Below are 17,493 nucleotides of genomic sequence, written 5' to 3'. Positions count from 1 at the left end.
AAGTAAATCATAACATTTGATTGTATACATTTTTTTAGGGCTATTTACGATAACATGTGTACTTGAAATGATATTATCAATAAACATATACAATTTTAACTATCAAATTAAATGTATTCGTATGCCACTCACATGTACGTATAAGATTAACACAAAATTATCTATGAAATTCAAGCGCAACAAATAGACTTGAACTCAAATTTAAAGATTAAACCCATTATACTGGTAGAAACGGGCTTTAATTTATATTTAATGACTTATATAGATGATAATCACCAAAAGAAACAAATTTGAGCCCAAATTTACAGTACCTAGGTGGAAAAGAGGTATTTTACGTGGAAAGAATTTTAAGTGAATCTATGTGTCAAACGTGGAATGGGTAACGGGTTGGTCAAGGAACCCCAAACGGCATCGTACGGTGCTTGGATTCACATATCTGTCCGATTCAGTACCAACTCCGGCCCCCACAGCCCCACTACAACTCCTCAACCACACCACCTAACAAACTCGACGGATATTACAATTTCACTAGTCTGCCCTTTCCATAACCAACTTTCCGCTTCAGGAGAACCTAAACCCCTCAAGAAGCGAAAAACCAAATCACGCCATTCATTTCTCTCTTACTCTCACGTTGATCATGTCGTCTAAGCCAGTGCCTGGCCGCCTCACATCCGTATACAGCGATGTCCAAACCAGCCGCTTAAACCACTCACTCCCGCTGCCTTCCGTCCTCAAAACTCCATTTGACGTTGTCGATGGCCCCCCGAGCTCCGCCGCTGGAAACCCTGGTACGTTAAGTTTCATATACCTTGTTGTAAAGTTGTTTCTCTAAAATGTGGTTAAGATGATATTTATGGATTTGTTTGTGATCTATGTTGTTTGGTTGCAGACGAGATAGCGAAGCTGTTTCCGTGCGTGTTTGGACAGCCATCGGCCATGTTTGTGCCTAGCGATGGTGTGAAGGCGGATCGGAGTTTGAAGATTGGAGTTGTTCTCTCTGGAGGCCAGGCTCCCGGTGGACATAATGTGATATCGGGGATCTTTGGTGAGGCTTTCTGATTTTGAATCTTGCATTTGTCTGTTTTCTCTTTGTAAGTTTATGATGATGTGTTTGTTGTTAGATTACCTCCAGCAACGGGCAAAGGGAAGCACAATGTACGGGTTCAATGGAGGTCCAGCTGGGATCATGAAGTGCAAATTCGTGGAATTGTCATCAGAGTTTATCTATCCTTATAGAAACCAGGTTAGGGCTCATAATGTTGTTGTTTTTTCTCAATAATTCGGTGGAAATTTACCCGTATGTATGCGCATAGGTATTAACCTGCAGGTTCTATATCAGAAGAATCACCTATTTACAGCATTTTCATGGTATAGTGCTTGTAATTTATGTGTGACTTAATTCAGTTTCTGTCAACAGGGTGGGTTTGACATGATATGTAGTGGAAGAGACAAAATAGAAACTCCAGAACAGGTAATTGTTTTAGGTCTCCGAGGGGTTTTCATTAATTCAATCGTTGTTTTTCCTGCATGTATGTTTATGTTTAAGTTTATTCAAATGTCCACTGCCGGTGACCAAGGGTGAGCATAGCCCAGTGGTCAGTGATAAGATTTTGTAAAGATCTTGAGTTCAAATCTTGAAAATAGAGTCTCCTCATCGAGTTAGGGCTGCATGCACTTTGCCCTTCCCCAATAATGTGGATGCTGCGAGAGCCGTGTGCACATGAGTTTTTTATGTGTACCTACACTATCATTGACTGATATTTTATGGGTATGCCTTCACAGTTTCAGCAAGCTGAGGAAACAGCGAAGAAGCTTGATTTAGACGGCCTTGTAGTCATTGGAGGAGATGACTCAAACACAAATGCTTGCCTCCTTGCTGAGAATTTTAGGTACATTCGACCTCATTGCAAGCTTGGTTCTGCTTTTGGGCCTTCCTTAATTTTACAATGATCATGCATTTTATAATTGATTTACTTGTATAGTGGCCGTGCTGTAGTTTCTTGTGCTTCAAGTTTCCTTTTGACTTTGTAGGAGTAAAAATATGAAGACAAAGGTAATTGGATGCCCAAAGACCATAGATGGAGATTTGAAATGTAAGGAGGTTCCCACAAGTTTTGGATTTGACACTGCATGCAAGGTAATGGTCAATTTCTCTCTGTCTATGCTGTTCATACAGTATTTTCTCAGAACCTCAGTATTTTTCAGTATTTTCTATCGTTTCTCTGTTTTGTTATTGATGTGATTTATATCTTGAAAGATAAATGCAAGGGCATACAAAACTAACAATTCAGTAAAATCTATAGCTGATATACCATTACTATAAACATGCAGCTTTATGCAGAAATGATAGGAAATGTCATGACAGATGCCCGTTCAACTGGAAAATATTACCACTGTAAGTGCTCTGGTCGTTGAACTTGTTCACCCAAGTATATTATTTTATGTCATTCCTATTTGTCCAGCTATTGCATGGAAAGATGTGATATCACATTTCACAATTAATATCCATAAGCAATGCTCAAGATACAATTTGTAGATTTGAATCCCCTTGGTTGTAATTTTAGTTTGGGTGTGCCTGCAGTTGTAAGGCTGATGGGCCGTGCAGCTTCTCACATAACATTAGAATGTGCTTTGCAGACTCATCCTAACATAACAATTATTGGAGAAGAGGTATCTTCGGATCTTCTTTCATCATATGCTCTGTGATTCACATTCATTGACACAAAGCAAGGATGTGAATATGCTCTGAATTAAGATGTTCGAGTAATGGTGCTTCCCACATACTTTGACACATTTTTAACTTTATGCAGGTTGCTGCTAAGAAGCTGACACTAAAAAATGTTACAGATTACATCACCGATATAATCTGCAAGCGTTCAGAAATCAGTTATAATTATGGTGTCATACTCATACCAGAAGGCCTGATAGATTTCATTCCTGAGGTATTTTTTTGGATTGCAGAATATGAAATTCCATTCTACTTCTACTTCTACTTCATGTCCTTCCCTTGTTGTTTTCGTTGTCTCTATTCCTAGCTCATTCAAATCAAATACATGTGAACTTCTTTAGTTTCCGATGATACCATCCAGATATGCCTGGACACCTAAATATTAATGGCTTATGTTTCTGTTGACTTGCAGGTGCAGCTGCTTATTGCGGAGCTAAATGAAATCTTAGCTCATGATGTTGTTGATGAAGAAGGGAAGTGGAAAAAGAAACTTCGAAGCCAATCGCAGGAGCTGTTTGACTTCCTACCTCAAGCGATTCAGGAGCAATTACTGCTTGAAAGAGATCCACACGGGAATGTGCAGGTAGGAGCTACTTTTTTCTTTTCACCAAGTTTTAATTTACAGTTGAACATGTGGCTCAGTAATTGAGTTGCAGGAGTGCAACTTAGAGGTCACTAGTTCAATTCCTGGAAATAGGCTCTCCATATATTATGTGGGGATAAGGTTTGCCTACATCTTGCATGTCCCGGACCCCGCCCACTACTGGAGTCTTGTGCACGGAAGTTGTTTACCTTTTAACCATGTTTTGATTTCAGAACTAACATTGCAATACATCTCAATATAGGTTGCGAAGATAGAAACAGAGAAAATGCTCATTCAAATGGTGGAAACTGAATTGGATAAGAGGAAGAAGGAGGGTACATACAATGGCGAGTTTAAAGGACAGTCCCACTTCTTTGGGTAATCTTTTTGTTTATTTGATCAGACTTTATTTTCAACTTTTAATGATGTTTGCATAGGAAAGAAGGTATCGTCCTTTGAATCAAATCTAACAAAATAGGAGTGAATTATTTACTTACACAGTTATGAAGGGAGATGCGGTTTGCCATCTAACTTTGATGCTAATTACTGCTATGCTTTGGGGTACACTGCTGGAGCACTCCTCAATTCTGGAAAGACTGGATTGATTTCCTCGGTTTGTAAAGTTTCTCTTTCTTTTATTTTTTTTTGTTTAAATTCGTTCTGCTTTCCTTTGAATTTTTATTCATTGTCAGTCCATACTTGCATATGTTCAAGTTAGTCTAATTTTTGCGAGGATTATGTCCACCAAAAAGTTGAGGTGGTTTAATCATATAAAATTGATTGTGTATTCAGGTAGGGAATTTGGGTGCTCCAGTTGAAGAGTGGACTGTTGGTGGGACTGCATTGACTTCCTTGATGGATGTGGAGCGGAGGCATGGTATAACTCCTTTTATCTATTACCATTTAAAGCTAACTATGTCTATCATGGGCTGTGAGCCTGTGACTTGTGACTTCATTACACTGTTGTCACTGCCCTGGTAAACCTTATCTTGTATTTGAATCGTCAATAGCCAAGTTCTGTGATGAATTTAACACGAATGGCAACAATTTGATGAGTAAAGAATCATACCATGATGCGCGCTCAATTGTTTTCATTTTCAATTCCTGATGATTTTGATCATTTTCAGGGAAGTTCAAGCCCGTGATAAAGAAAGCAATGGTTGAGCTTGAAGGTAAGAATATCTTATTTTCTTTTGCCTTTGCAACTACTTGCAATATCCTTTTCAGTGACTGTTGAGTGTTGATACATCTATGGTCAGACATGGAGAAATTCATTGAGAAAGAAACAAAGGGAATTTAAACAATCTATAAACTATTTCAGGTGCACCATTCAAAAAATTTGCATCCTTGCGCGATGACTGGTCCCTCAAGAATAGATATGTCAGTCCAGGTATGTCACAGAGGAATCATAGAAAAGCTGTCAGTAAAATTATAATCCTTAAATCTAGGATTATGGAAGAAAAAGATATATATTTCATCTTCTGATGTTATTCATTCTGAACAGGTCCTATCCAATTTGCTGGTCCAACCGCAAACCATATCAATAACACTTTGATGCTGGAGCTCGGAGCATAAGCCTAGGGAAAGAGTCCAGGAATTGATATCCAGATTTCTTATTGCCATATTTAATCTACCGAAAACTTCATCGGCTACAAAATAAAGGATATATTATTACATAGTTGATGACATTTGTCTCTGTGAATGCAGGTTCCCCAATCCAGTTTTGATTGTAATAATCTCTATTTTAGGAACAAGCATTCTTGGCCAATATTTTCATTTTTCTTTTTGTCAAATTGTCTTCCATTATCACTCTGGTAAAAATATTTGTCAGAAATGTGGATGTTAGTGAAAGATTTTCACTGCTGCTTTAAGGATTTTCAGTGAATTTACATCGTCTCTTTCATCTTTCTTATTCGAAACATCTAAGGCCCTAACTATAAATTTCCACAACACATAACTGCACTTAGTTGATAGGATATTAGATTAACCATTGGAATGAATATTTAGTGATGATAGGATAGATCGAACGGAGCATATTGAAAGTTTAAACCATGCACTTAGTTGATGTTTTAGGGATCTTCAGTGGACTTGGAAAAGAACATGACGTCTATTGGGCTGCCCGTCGCACCGTACTCAACTACTCATATATTATGTGGATCACAAAGGACTAAACCACTAGCTTTAAAGCCCAAATAGTGTATTGGAATGGGCCTCATGACACCATAAAGATTGGTGGGAAAAATGATCCACTGTGCTGTTGAAATATCAAATTATATATTCATAAGCGAGGTCGTTTGGTTAGAGGCCAACGCCGTCGTTTTACTTTCACAGTCCATGTCCAACACAAACAAAAACAAATATACAGTCCGTTCCATTCTTGGGTTTTTTGGAAAAGTAACACATTCCAAAACTCATTTTTGAAAACTAACTCACTTTTTTTAAAACATGAAATCTAACACTTTTTTGAAAGGAATTGTCCCAAATACCCTTATTCCACATGTTTTCATTCAAAAACCTTTTCCCCTCTTCCTGCAACATCACTTTTCAATTCGTTCTTCTTTCTCTTCGTTCTTCTTTCACTTCAACCCTTTTAATCTACGATTTTTGTCTCATTCGACCACCCCTATGCACCTAATTATTCATGGGTATGTTTTATTTAATTTTGTATTTGTGATTTAGGTTTCGAGTTTTCATTCAAGCAGTTTAGGATACTTTGTGTGCTATGTTCCAGTATTTCATATTTGTTGTTTCGAGTATTTTGTTTTATCTGTTCAAGTATTTCATATTTGTTGTTCGAGTATTTTGTTGTATCTGTTCGAGTATTTCGTTTTATTGTTCGAGTATTTCAGATTTTATTGTTCGAGTATTTTGTTTTATATGTTCGAGTATTTAAGTTTTCCAACTTTGACCGTCCGTAACTTTTGATCCGCTCATGTGTTTTCTTATTATAATATGTTTCCGAGGACTGATTTTGAAGGCCTAAAATTTAATTTGGGGTTTACGCCAATTGAGATTCGGAAAGAGATCGAAAAGGCATCGTTTTGAATTACATGTTAGAGTAATTGTAATTATCTGTTCGAGTAATTGTAATTATCTGTTCGAGTATTTCAGATTTGTTGTTCGAGTATTTCATTTTATTGTTTGAGTATTTCAGATTTGTTGTTCGAGTATTTTGTTTTATATGTTCGAGTATTTCAGTTTTTCAACTTTGACCGTTCATAACTTTTGATCCGCTCATGTGTTTCCTTATTATAATATGTTTCCGAGGACTGATTTTGAAGACCTAAAACTTGTTTGGGGTTTACCCCAGTTGAGATTCGGAAAGAGATCGAAAATGCGTCATTTTGAATTACATGTTAAAGTAATTGTAATTATCTATTCGAGTATTTCAGATTTGTTGTTCGAGTATTTTGTTTTATATGTTTGAGTATTTCAGTTTTCCAACTTTGATCGTCCATAACTTTTGATCCGCTCGTGTGTTTCCTTATTATAATATGTTTCCGAGGACTGATTTTGAAGACCTAAAAGTCAATTTAGGATTCACCCCAATTGAGATTCGGATCGAAAAGGCGTCGTCTTGAATTATCTGTTAGAGTAATTGTAATTATCTGTTCGAGTATTTTGATTTATAAAGTGTTTCTGAATGAATTTTACATTTTCTTTTACAGAAATGAGTGTTGTTGACCTTGTTGTTATATACGGCGAATACTGAGAATTTTCAAGAGGAATTTATAAATTCATTGGTGTTACTAGGAAATGTTTAGTAGTGAATGAGTCAATTTTCTATGATGATTTTTTGGAGAAGATATACAATATTACAGGAATTGATCGAACTTCGAATGAGGTGGTCATGAAATTTTTCTATAACACACATTTCCATATGAAACGGTTGATTGTATTACTCGAACCAAATATAGTATTACTCGAACATATACACCATTTCCATTTAGAAAAAAAAATGTTTTACTCGAACAAATATTTGTAATACTCCAAAATATACATCATTTACTCGAACAAGAAAATGTATAACAAAAAAATGTTCTTCACATCTCTTATTAACTCCGTTAGACTTCAAAACGATGCCTTTTCGATCTTCTTCAGAATCTCAACTAGGGTGAACTCCAAATAGAATTTTAGGTCTTCAAAATCAATCCTCGAAAACATATTATAATAAGAAAACACAAGAGTGGATCAAAAGTTACGGATGGTCAAAGTTGGAAAACTGAAATACTTGAACATATAAAACAAAACACTCGAACAACAAATCTGAAATACTCGAACAATAAAATGAAATACTCGAACAACAAATCTGAAATACGCGAACAGATAATTATAATTACTCGAACAGATAATTACAATTACTCTAACTTGTAATTCAAAGCAACGCCTTTTTGATCTCTTTCCGAGTCTCAATTGGGGTAAACCCAAAATTGACTTCTAGGTCTTCAAAATCAGTCATTGGAAACATATTATAATAAGGAAACACACGAGCAGATCAAAAGTTACTGACGATTAAAGTTGGAAAACTGAAATACTCGAACATATAAAACCAAATACTCGAACAACAAATCTGAAATACTCGAACAATAAAATGAAATACTCGAACAACAAATCTGAAATACTCAACCAGATAATTACAATTACTCGAACAAATAATTACAATTACTCTAACATGTAATTCAAAATGACGCATTTTCGATCTCTTTTCGAATCTCAACTAGGGTAAACCCCAAATTGACTTTTAGGTCTTCAAAATCAGTCATCGGAAACATATTATATTAAGGAAACACATGAGCGGATCAAAAGTTATGGACGGTCAAAGTTGGAAAACTGAAATACTCGAACATATAAAACAAAATACTCGAACAACAAATCTGAAATACTCGAACAATAAAATGAAATACTCGAACAACAAATCTGAAATACTCGAACAAATAATTACAATTACTCTAACATGTAATTCAAAATGACGCCTTTTCGATCTCTTTTCGAATCTCAACTGGGGTAAACCCCAAATGGACTTTTAGGTCTTCAAAATCAGTGCTCGGAAACATATTATAATAACGAAATACACGAGCGGATCAAAAGTTATGGACGGTCGAAGTTGGAAAACTAAAATACTCGAACATATAAAACAAAATACTCGAACAACAAATCTGAAATACACGAACAATAAAATGAAATACTCGAACAACAAATCTAAAATACTCGAGCAGATAATTACAATTACTCGAACAAATAATTACAAATACTCTAACATGTAATTCAAAACAACGCCTTTTCGATCTCTTCCCGAATCTCAGCTGGGGTAAACCCCAAATTGACTTTCAGGTCTTCAAAATCAGTCCTCGAAAACATATTATAATAAGAAAACACATGAGCGGATCAAAAGTTACGGGCGGTCAAAGTTGAAAAACTAAAATACTCGAACATATAAAACAAAATACTCGAACAATAAAGCGAAATACTCGAACAACAAATCTGAAATATTTGAACAGATACAACAAAATACTCGAAACAACAATTATGAAATACTGGAACATAGCACACAAAGTACCCTAAACTGCTCGAATGAATACTCGAAACCCTAAGCATTACTAGATTGAAAAATTCATACCCTAACCATTGTAGACTCGAAGCACAAATACAAAATTAAATAAAACATACCCATGAATAACCAGGTGCAGAGGGGTGATCGAATGAGGCAAAAATCGTAGATTAACAGCATCGAATACAATGAAAGAACGAAGGTGAAGAAGAGCGAAGGTGAAGAAGAACGAAGACGAAGAAGAAGAAGAACGAAGGTGAAAAGTGATGTTCTGGGAAGGGAAAATGGGTTTTGAATGAAACCATGTGAGATAAGGGTATTTGGGACACTTCCTTTCAAAAAAGTGTTAGATTTCATGTTTTTAAAAAAATTGGTTAGTTTTCAAAATTGAGTTTTAAAAAGGACTACTTTTCCAAAAAAACCCTCCATTCTTGGTTTTCCTGAAAAAGAAGCAAATACTACTCTGGAATTTCAATGGAGAACGAAGCTCAAGACGCAAGCAACAGCAACACTGCCCAAATCAACTCCTTTTGTGAGATCACATCAACCTCCAAAGAAGAAGCCCTCTTCTTCCTGGAGAGCCACCAATGGAATCTCGACGCCGCCGTTTCTACATTCCTTGACGACGCCATGAACCCTACTATCACTGCTCCCGTACTCTCGAATCTGTCCCCCAACCAACTCTCCCCATCCGCGTCGCCCTCGCTATCTGGATCTCCTGATTACGCGCCATCGCAGTCGGATTCGCCACCTAGGTCTCGATCCCCGTCCCCAGCTCCGTCTCGTGGTGCTTACATACTCCGGCCAGGCCGTGGCGGAGATAAGAAGCCAGCGAGGGCTGCCGGTTCCAGGAGCCGTGGAGGTGTGCGCACGCTTGCTGATCTCGATCAGAGCCCACGTGATGGATCCGGGAGTGACTCCGATGAGCCGCAGCAATACTATACTGGTGGTGAGAAGAGGTAACTTTATATTATTAGATTTTATTGTTGTGTAATTTTTATTGATAAAGAGAGTATAATGGAGCTTTTACACTTATTTGATAATTTGTCCATTAATTTTGCTTTTAGTTGTTCATTACTCTTGAAAGCGTTATGGGTACCATGCAAGTGTTCACTCTATTGCAGTTATGCTTATTATCTTCAGCTTGTCCTTCACTTAATACTGTTAAGTTGGATTATGTGGATTTGGAGCAACAAAAGTTTGATTAAGGGCTTAAATTAGTTTCCAACGTCTGCTGTCGATTGTGTTCGGGATTTAATGCATATAGGGCTTTTGAAGGTAAACATCTAAGGGACTCAGTACTGCCAATTTCAAATCATTACTTATACCTGCAGTTTTTTCGATTTTGTTTGGGTTAGATGCTCTTCTTTTTCACTCATAAAAAGGGGAACAGTACAATATGAGCTTTTATACCATTAAAATAATATGGATTTGTTTCTTTCTCTCTTGTAGCTTTCATGATGATTCTTAGTTATCCTGGTTATCTGTTTGGTGAAACTTTGTTTCTTTGATTTTTTTTTTCCCCGTTTGTCACATTGGGTTTCATGTGTACTTGGTGCACAAATTTTAGAAAATATAGTTTGTGAGTTAAATATTGTGTCTGACATCTTAGAAATTTTAAGCTTATTGGTTTAATTAAGTGTTAAAATCGGAAGTGCCAGTGGCTCACTTCAATTATTAAGCAAAACTGCACCATGGGAAGGGAAAAGAGGTGGTCTATTCTGGAAGTGTGTTGTTATTTTAATACTGGAGAAGGAAGAAGAATATTCCTCGACAATGGTAGTTCTATCATTGATAGTTTTAAGGTTGTTCCACCTAAGTGAAGTCATATGACTCATATTTGATCACTGTTGTACTCTGTGCATTTTTCTGTCTTTGGACAAGAAATTCGGGACTTGAAAAAGCACTATGCAGTAATTTCATTCTCTTCATACTTTGTTTTTTTTGGTCAACTGGATGCACTACCTGAAGTTTTCAAATAGTGTGTTAACTCTTTTTTTTTGGATTGGAGATGGTGGAGGGAAATTGCTATGCCCTCTGATGCTCGAATTTTATATTTTCTCGTAATTCCCAATATCCGCACCTGCTGTTATTGTTAAGTATGTTGCTAAAGTTAACTTTATTTACTTTTGGTTCTAGTGGAATGCTTGTCCAGGATCCTACCAAAGGCAATGATGTGGATGCAATATTTAGTCAAGCTAGACAGGCAGGAGGAGTGGAAAGACCTGCTGATCATTTTCAACCTTCTTCAAGCTCAAATGCCTTCATCGGAACAGCGAGAAGACTTTCTGGAGAGACAGTGTCATATGTTCCTCAGCCCCCTGAGGCTGTAAATCATGTTGTCACCTTCTGGAGGAATGGCTTTACAATAGACGATGGTCCTTTGCGGAGGTTGGATGATCCTCAAAATGCATTATTCTTGGAGGTAGGATTTGATGCTCTGTTTTGGAAAGAGTTTAGTGTTTCTTACTTTCTTAGTCTCGAAGATTAGGTATGCTGTTTGCGTTTTGAATTTGCATTGGACTTTGTTGTATGTTGGGATGTGTGTATTTTGGAGGCAGGCCTTGGTTCATGTATCAGGATTGTTCCCGGACTACCTGGTGAATGTCAGAGCATGTTCTCTGATCCCGTAGTCTCTAAAAATAAAATTAGCTTGTGAGATGATTGAAGATTCGTTTGTTAAATAGAAGCATGGCTGTATGGTTGTGGACCTTGTGGCATATACTTAGTTTGAGTACTCGAATATGTTAAACGGTTACTTTCCTGTGCTTTTCTCTTCCCTTCAAGGCCTCTCCTCTTCTTGCTCGCACAAAAAGAACAAAAGAATAGAAGCAGTAGTTTTTCGTTGGTTTAATAGAAAATACTCTATCAGACAAATTGGCGGTTCTTTGGTTTAGCTTTATCTGAAGTTCAATTGAGTTGAACCATAAAATGCTACTTCTGTTAGCTTATATATATTATTTGCTCATATTGTTTGCTTATATACTTTGAGATAAAGGCTCGGATGATGATTCTTTGATTGTGAATGCAGAGCATTAAGAACTCTGAGTGTCCTCAAGAACTAGTACCGGCAGATAGGAGGACCCGTGTTTCTGTTGATCTTGTGAGGCGAAACGAAGACTACTCTGTATGTTATTGTTTATCCCTGTAACCTGCTTGTGACTTCTCTCCATCCAACAGATATTCAGCAATCGCTCGCTTGTCTCTTGTTTTTATGCAGGAACCAGAGAGGCGTAGTATTCCATTCCAGGGTGCCGGAAGAACTTTAGGTAGCAGCACCTCCACTGACACTCCTCCTGCTTCTTCCAAGCCAAATGTCGGATCCAATTTAAAGACTGCTCCATTGCCATCAGCAGGTCTGATAGTAGATTTATCATCCCCAGCAACTTCAATTCAAATCAGGTTGGCAGATGGCACGCGTATGGTTTCACGCTTCAACTACCATCATACAATCAGAGATATTCATGCCTTCATTGATGCATCCAGAATTGGTGGAGCCAGACATTACCAACTTCAAACAATGGGATTCCCTCCTAAGCAACTGACTGATTGGGATGAGACAATAGAGCAAGCTGGCGTCGCTAATTCAGTTGTCATCCAAAAGTTTAGCTAATTGCTGGCGGCTTAGGACTTGATATTCATTTAATGTACTAAAAACTGTTCTTTCCCATCGGACTGCACCAAAGAGGTTTGAATATAATTATTTTGGCAAATGTTCCAACAATTTGCTTTTTTTTTTTTTTTTATTAGGCTCATTTATATATTTGGAATCATAGAAGAAAATTTAGTTTTGGCTCTACTGAAGTTAAACAGGTAGAATCTCGCAATTCCCCCTCATTTTGAATCTTTGCTATGTCTCTGGTGATGCCCCAGCCCCACCCCTTCATTGGAGGATTAAAAAGGCGTGACGCCCTCCTAAGAATCAGTAAACAAAAACGACTACTTGTTATCATAATATTGGGAGAAGCCTAAACAGTTAATGAATTACCATAGTACAATCTCTGCAAGAAAGTGCGCATGTCTACCCTATATTTGAGAACGGGGATCTGTGAATTTTTTAGAAACAAAAAATCTACATTTGCTTCGTATAGAACCAGTGCATGGTCAATTGAAGGAATATTGATGGATTTCATTCACAGACAATGCAAAATTTTATGCTAAAATTGGTAATAGTTAATCCATGAATTTAAGACGATGAGATTGGTTATCTTATTTAATTATCTTGTTTGAGTCAACAATATCATTAATGTAATGTGTTTCATGTGAGAATTTCAACAGACTCGTTAAACTTGTTTGTCTGAAATAAATGGATGAGGATGACAAGGATGATGAGGACTCTGAAAAGATGATGACGTGTCCTCCACTCTGTTCAACCCAACGAAATCCCTCTCAAGTTTCAACAGTATTAGCTTAGCTCCCTGTCTCATCCCCTGCAACTTCTAGGGTTTTCATTTCACGCACCCCAAAACCTCACATTCTACTCTTACAAATCTGCACATTTCACCTCCATTACTGCAAATCTAAGCTTTAACTTATACCTCTCACCATTAATCTCCAATCACTGAGCCGTTCATGGCCAAAACCAAACCAGGCAGAAAAGACCTCGACTCCTACAACATCAAGGGTACAAATAAAGTTGTCCGACGTAACTTTCTGTCTCTCATCATCTTCAGCTCTCAAATCCCCCCTCTTTCTTTTTCGAAGAATCGATTTTGCTTTTATTTTGACTTTATTTTGAAGAAATTGCATAGCTCCTAACTTTATGGGCTTCGGGTTTTTTTTGTGTGTTTTTTTGGGGGGTTTTGGATGGTTTCTGCAGCGGGTGATTGTGTGTCGATGCGTCCATCGGACTCCGATAAGCCCCCCTACGTTGCTCGTGTGGAGAAGATTGAGGCTGATCACCGCAACAACGTGAAGGTGCGTGTGCGATGGTACTACCGACCCGAGGAGTCAATTGGAGGACGCAGGCAGTTTCATGGAGCCAAGGAGCTCTTCCTGTCGGACCACTACGATGTGCAGAGTGCTCACACTATTGACGGCAAGTGCACTGTCCACTCCTTCAAGAACTACACCAAGCTAGAAAATGTTGGCGCTGAGGATTACTTCTGCAGGTTCGAGTACAAAGCAGCCACTGGTGGCTTCACTCCCGACCGTGTAGCCGTGTGAGTTTTGCATTTGAATGGCTTTTGGTTTAATTTTTTGGGTTCTGTACTTTTCAGCGTTTCTATATTTGGATTTTGAAGGTATTGCAAGTGTGAGATGCCTTACAACCCTGACGACCTGATGGTGCAATGTGACGGATGCAAGGATTGGTAAATTTGTCTGACATCCTCATTTCTCATCATAGGATGGATTTTGGTCCGCATCTATTTCCTATTCTTTTGTCATTCGATTATATTTATTCATTTAGGCAAGGAATTTTAGGTGATTTTATCATTTACTTTCGGCATTTGATAAGTGTTATGCAACTTAGCGAGCGGAATTGACTGACTGAGGACATGTAATTGCTTTTGCGGAGAAATTTTCCACGAGAAGGTGGACGTGTTTTGTTAATTAGTATTTTCTTGACTTGAGGTGGTGAAGATGCGAAATCTTGAAACCTCCTAATAATTAAATTTAAGTAGCATACTGAAAGAACGAATTACGCTTGTCGACACAATGTCTTTACTACTGTACTGGGAAATTTGGAAAGAAAGAAACAAACATCATAGTTTTTGAAGGAGCGGAGTTTAACTTTCAAGTGTCATTATGGACAGGTGGTTACCTACCCTTTGCCTTTTGTCCTATGAATGGTTTGTTGTAAATGATCATCTAGAACTTAATGTAGTCGACACTTTGCAACTGTAAATGGGCAGATCTCAAACCGTGATGCCCTTTTTTATCCTCTTTTTTCGTTTGCCAGAACCATTCTGGAAATAAGGAAAAAGAAAGGTATTGACGCTGAGTTTAACGTACTGCATTTCTTGTTTCATCTTCAGTTTTGTTCCTCTATAGGCATGAAATTGTTAAACATGGCTCAGGGGGCAAGAGCCAAAGCCTAAGTGTCTTGAGATGCCTGACACAGAAACTTTTACTCTGTAGAGTGTGAGCGACTTATAATATCCAAAATTTTCAAATTGAAATACGACGGTTATAAGAAAAACTATCGAAATCTGTGGATATTGCTAATTTCTTAACCAATTTGTGCCTAGTTTATTTCTTTATTTTAATTTAATATACTCTGTAACATGTGGATAGCTTTATTTCTTTCACAGTAAAAATTTTGTGGATATCGTTATATGTGGTCGCACATCCTTTGTGACTTTTTTCATAAATGTTTTGCCATAAAAAAGAAAACATGCACAGATAGCTAGAGTGAACTATGGGCATAAATTTTAATTGTACTTAACTTTTTCTTTAACCTTTTCGCGTCTAGATTTCTAAGTTTAATGAATGCATTATTTTGGGGATTGAGTTGCCGTATATAATCAATCGACTATTTCAATCGACTGTAAATAGGAACTTGTTTTCTTTATGAGGACTTGATTTTTGATGTGCACAATATGGGTGCGCGACATTTAGTCATGCAGAATTCTCATGCATAAATTGAAATTTTATGTTTCTCTTTCCTTATTAATGTGTGATACCCTATTGACTCAAATGTAAAATTGACTATATGCAGAAATGTCTGAAATACATGGAGAGAATTTTGTGGTATCATTTGTATGTTGCATCTTGATAACGTCAGTAGTGTATATGTTCAGTTCAGAAGTGGACTTCTAAAGTATTTGTAGTTAATATGAGGCATAACTCCGTTCTAGTCAAGTTATGCAGTTTGCATAATCATCATTGTCATAACTATTTTTATTTCAATCATGGTTCTCTGAGCAGCTCACTGATTTTGCAGGTTTCATCCTTCATGCATGGGTATGACCATTGAAGAAGCAAAAAAATTGGAACATTTTTTGTGTTCTGACTGTTCGTCGGATGATGATACCAAACGAGCCTTGAATTCATTCTCTGTATCGCCATCTGTTGAAGCAAAGGTGAGAATGCTTTCATATCCAGCTTCAACCTTTTTTTTTTTGTTCACAAACTAGTAGATGCTGTTAATCTCGTTGAATCATATATCTCTGGAAGGAAATGGGAGTACAATACATAACGAGCACGTTTGACTAATTACAGTTAGAAAACAGTAAATAGGATCTGTAAATGTTGTTTATTTTGAGATTCCCTGCTTGCCTGTGTCCAATACTTGTGATAGTTGGAATAAGCTGAAACATTCGAGAGCTGATAGACAATATGGCTTGTGCACGATTTAACACATTGATCATAAAATTTCTACAAGAAAATAAACCTTAATGATTGCTGGTCATATTTTAATACTAAATGCATATTGGTATGCGGAGATAGGTTCTTGTAGCATCATTTGGAATTGCCACTAATACTACCAAGTCTACCATAAAAAGAAAACCTGTGCATTGTTTGGAATTGAACCTTGTGGCCCCATAAAAAGAAAATTGGCTCTCTCTAATATGTTTTGAAATGCAATGATATTGATTATTCTCCAATATCATTTCTTTTGTTGTATTTATTTGTCGAATATCACCTTGTTTCCTATCTTTATGCTAGGTGGAGACAAAGCGTCGAAAGAGATGAGTAAAGCAAGGTGATGTCTAATGAGGGGGTACCTACTTTCTTGCAAATTAGCTCCAGTACTACTGTTGTTGTTGTTGTTGTCGTTGTGGAATTGTACAGTGCAGAGAAGATACTTCACTTGCACAAACAAGAGGCTTTTTATAAATTAAACATTTTCTGTTGTCTGTGTTCTCCGAACTTGGGGGATGGCGGTGTTTTCTATTATGCCCTTGTGAGTGCAATCTGTCCCAAAGTTGCTTTTATCTTATTTAAGTGGGAACCATGAGTATTCATTGGACTAGGGAAAAAACAATCTGTTGTGAGGATTCGATGGTTTTTTTGTTTCGATTCTTTTTCCTTTTCCCCGTATTTTTCTTGTTCTGATTGCTCAATGGATCGAGGGGGCAGATGCAGCGAAAACCAAAGGGACGCAGAATTATTAACACACATTGTCTTAAACCCAGAGGCTGCGATTGATTCTACTAAATCGATGGTCTGGTGGTGCTTAAAAAAGTTTGATGGTCTAGTCCAGCACTGGGGGGTCATGTATAAGCACAGCTGAGTTCAATTGGTCTGACTGGATTCTGTGGAGGTAATGTGACTTTTGTCCGATCAATTTCCAGACTTCTACTTTCTGAGCCTGTGTTTGCATCAGTTTTCAAGAGATGGAACCATCTTCAATATCGATGCCTTTACATGCCCCCCATTTTTCTTGGAAAATTATTGATCAGCTGGATCGTAAAAGCAAATAATATGCTTTTCTAGGCTGTGTGTTTTAGTAAGTTTCGTCTGATGTTTTTAGGCGGTGGACACTTAACACTTTCCTTATGCCCTGATTGGTAAATCGCATTACTCTGTTTTTGATATTTGCTTTCTGCCTGCATCAGTTGGCTGTCTTGTCTCTTGTCTGAATTCACTGTTTTCTCAGGCTGATTCCTGTATCATGAAGTTGCACAATCGGACATAAGGGTAATGCAATTGAAACTTAAATGCCAATTGCTTTCAATGGCATACGTT

The 17,493-nt window shown here is 37.3% G+C and overlaps 3 protein-coding genes across 3 annotated transcripts; all 3 read left to right on the top strand.

Moving 5' to 3' along the window:
* The first annotated feature begins 480 nt into the window (after positions 1-480).
* Positions 481-5,174, top strand: LOC119990860 (pyrophosphate--fructose 6-phosphate 1-phosphotransferase subunit beta-like). The gene is made up of 16 exons (XM_038836987.1): positions 481-788; positions 890-1,045; positions 1,122-1,243; positions 1,418-1,471; positions 1,783-1,889; positions 2,032-2,137; positions 2,332-2,395; positions 2,582-2,670; positions 2,811-2,942; positions 3,141-3,311; positions 3,574-3,689; positions 3,813-3,924; positions 4,104-4,188; positions 4,439-4,483; positions 4,633-4,701; positions 4,816-5,174. The coding sequence occupies exons 1-16, from the start codon at positions 638-640 to the stop codon at positions 4,884-4,886; spliced, it is 1,650 nt and encodes a 549-aa protein (XP_038692915.1). The 5' UTR covers positions 481-637; the 3' UTR covers positions 4,887-5,174.
* Positions 5,175-5,582: 408 nt separating this feature from the next.
* On the top strand, positions 5,583-12,605 carry LOC119992322 (plant UBX domain-containing protein 4-like). The gene is made up of 5 exons (XM_038839037.1): positions 5,583-5,678; positions 9,281-9,818; positions 10,999-11,284; positions 11,891-11,986; positions 12,080-12,605. Exons 2-5 carry the CDS (start codon positions 9,334-9,336, stop codon positions 12,470-12,472), a joined length of 1,260 nt encoding a protein of 419 aa, XP_038694965.1. The 5' UTR covers positions 5,583-5,678; positions 9,281-9,333; the 3' UTR covers positions 12,473-12,605.
* A 569-nt stretch (positions 12,606-13,174) lies between these two features.
* LOC119990393 (chromatin remodeling protein EBS-like) lies at positions 13,175-16,804 on the top strand. Its single transcript, XM_038836281.1, has 5 exons — positions 13,175-13,504; positions 13,679-14,021; positions 14,103-14,171; positions 15,746-15,884; positions 16,471-16,804. Exons 1-5 carry the CDS (start codon positions 13,432-13,434, stop codon positions 16,495-16,497), a joined length of 651 nt encoding a protein of 216 aa, XP_038692209.1. The 5' UTR covers positions 13,175-13,431; the 3' UTR covers positions 16,498-16,804.
* The last annotated feature ends 689 nt before the right edge of the window (positions 16,805-17,493 follow it).

Source organism: Tripterygium wilfordii, chromosome 22 (genome assembly GCF_013401445.1).
Source record: "Tripterygium wilfordii isolate XIE 37 chromosome 22, ASM1340144v1, whole genome shotgun sequence".
Taxonomy (NCBI): Eukaryota; Viridiplantae; Streptophyta; class Magnoliopsida; order Celastrales; family Celastraceae; genus Tripterygium; species Tripterygium wilfordii.
This window is presented reverse-complemented; position numbering and strand designations above follow the sequence as displayed.

What these genes read in the sequence shown, in the direction of transcription:
- LOC119990393 (XM_038836281.1), top strand. Translation starts at nt 13,432, where the DNA reads ATGGCCAAAACCAAACCAGGCAGAAAAGACCTCGACTCCTACAACATC. An exon ending in TACAAATAAAGTTGTCCGAC is followed by an intron (nt 13,505 to 13,678) that starts GTAACTTTCTGT and finishes TGGTTTCTGCAG; the next exon opens with CGGGTGATTGTGTGTCGATG. An exon ending in TGTGACGGATGCAAGGATTG is followed by an intron (nt 14,172 to 15,745) that starts GTAAATTTGTCT and finishes CTGATTTTGCAG; the next exon opens with GTTTCATCCTTCATGCATGG.
- LOC119990860 (XM_038836987.1), top strand. Translation starts at nt 638, where the DNA reads ATGTCGTCTAAGCCAGTGCCTGGCCGCCTCACATCCGTATACAGCGAT. An exon ending in AACTGGAAAATATTACCACT is followed by an intron (nt 2,396 to 2,581) that starts GTAAGTGCTCTG and finishes GTGTGCCTGCAG; the next exon opens with TTGTAAGGCTGATGGGCCGT. An exon ending in TAACAATTATTGGAGAAGAG is followed by an intron (nt 2,671 to 2,810) that starts GTATCTTCGGAT and finishes AACTTTATGCAG; the next exon opens with GTTGCTGCTAAGAAGCTGAC.
- LOC119992322 (XM_038839037.1), top strand. Translation starts at nt 9,334, where the DNA reads ATGGAGAACGAAGCTCAAGACGCAAGCAACAGCAACACTGCCCAAATC. An exon ending in TATACTGGTGGTGAGAAGAG is followed by an intron (nt 9,819 to 10,998) that starts GTAACTTTATAT and finishes TTTTGGTTCTAG; the next exon opens with TGGAATGCTTGTCCAGGATC. An exon ending in AAAATGCATTATTCTTGGAG is followed by an intron (nt 11,285 to 11,890) that starts GTAGGATTTGAT and finishes TTGTGAATGCAG; the next exon opens with AGCATTAAGAACTCTGAGTG.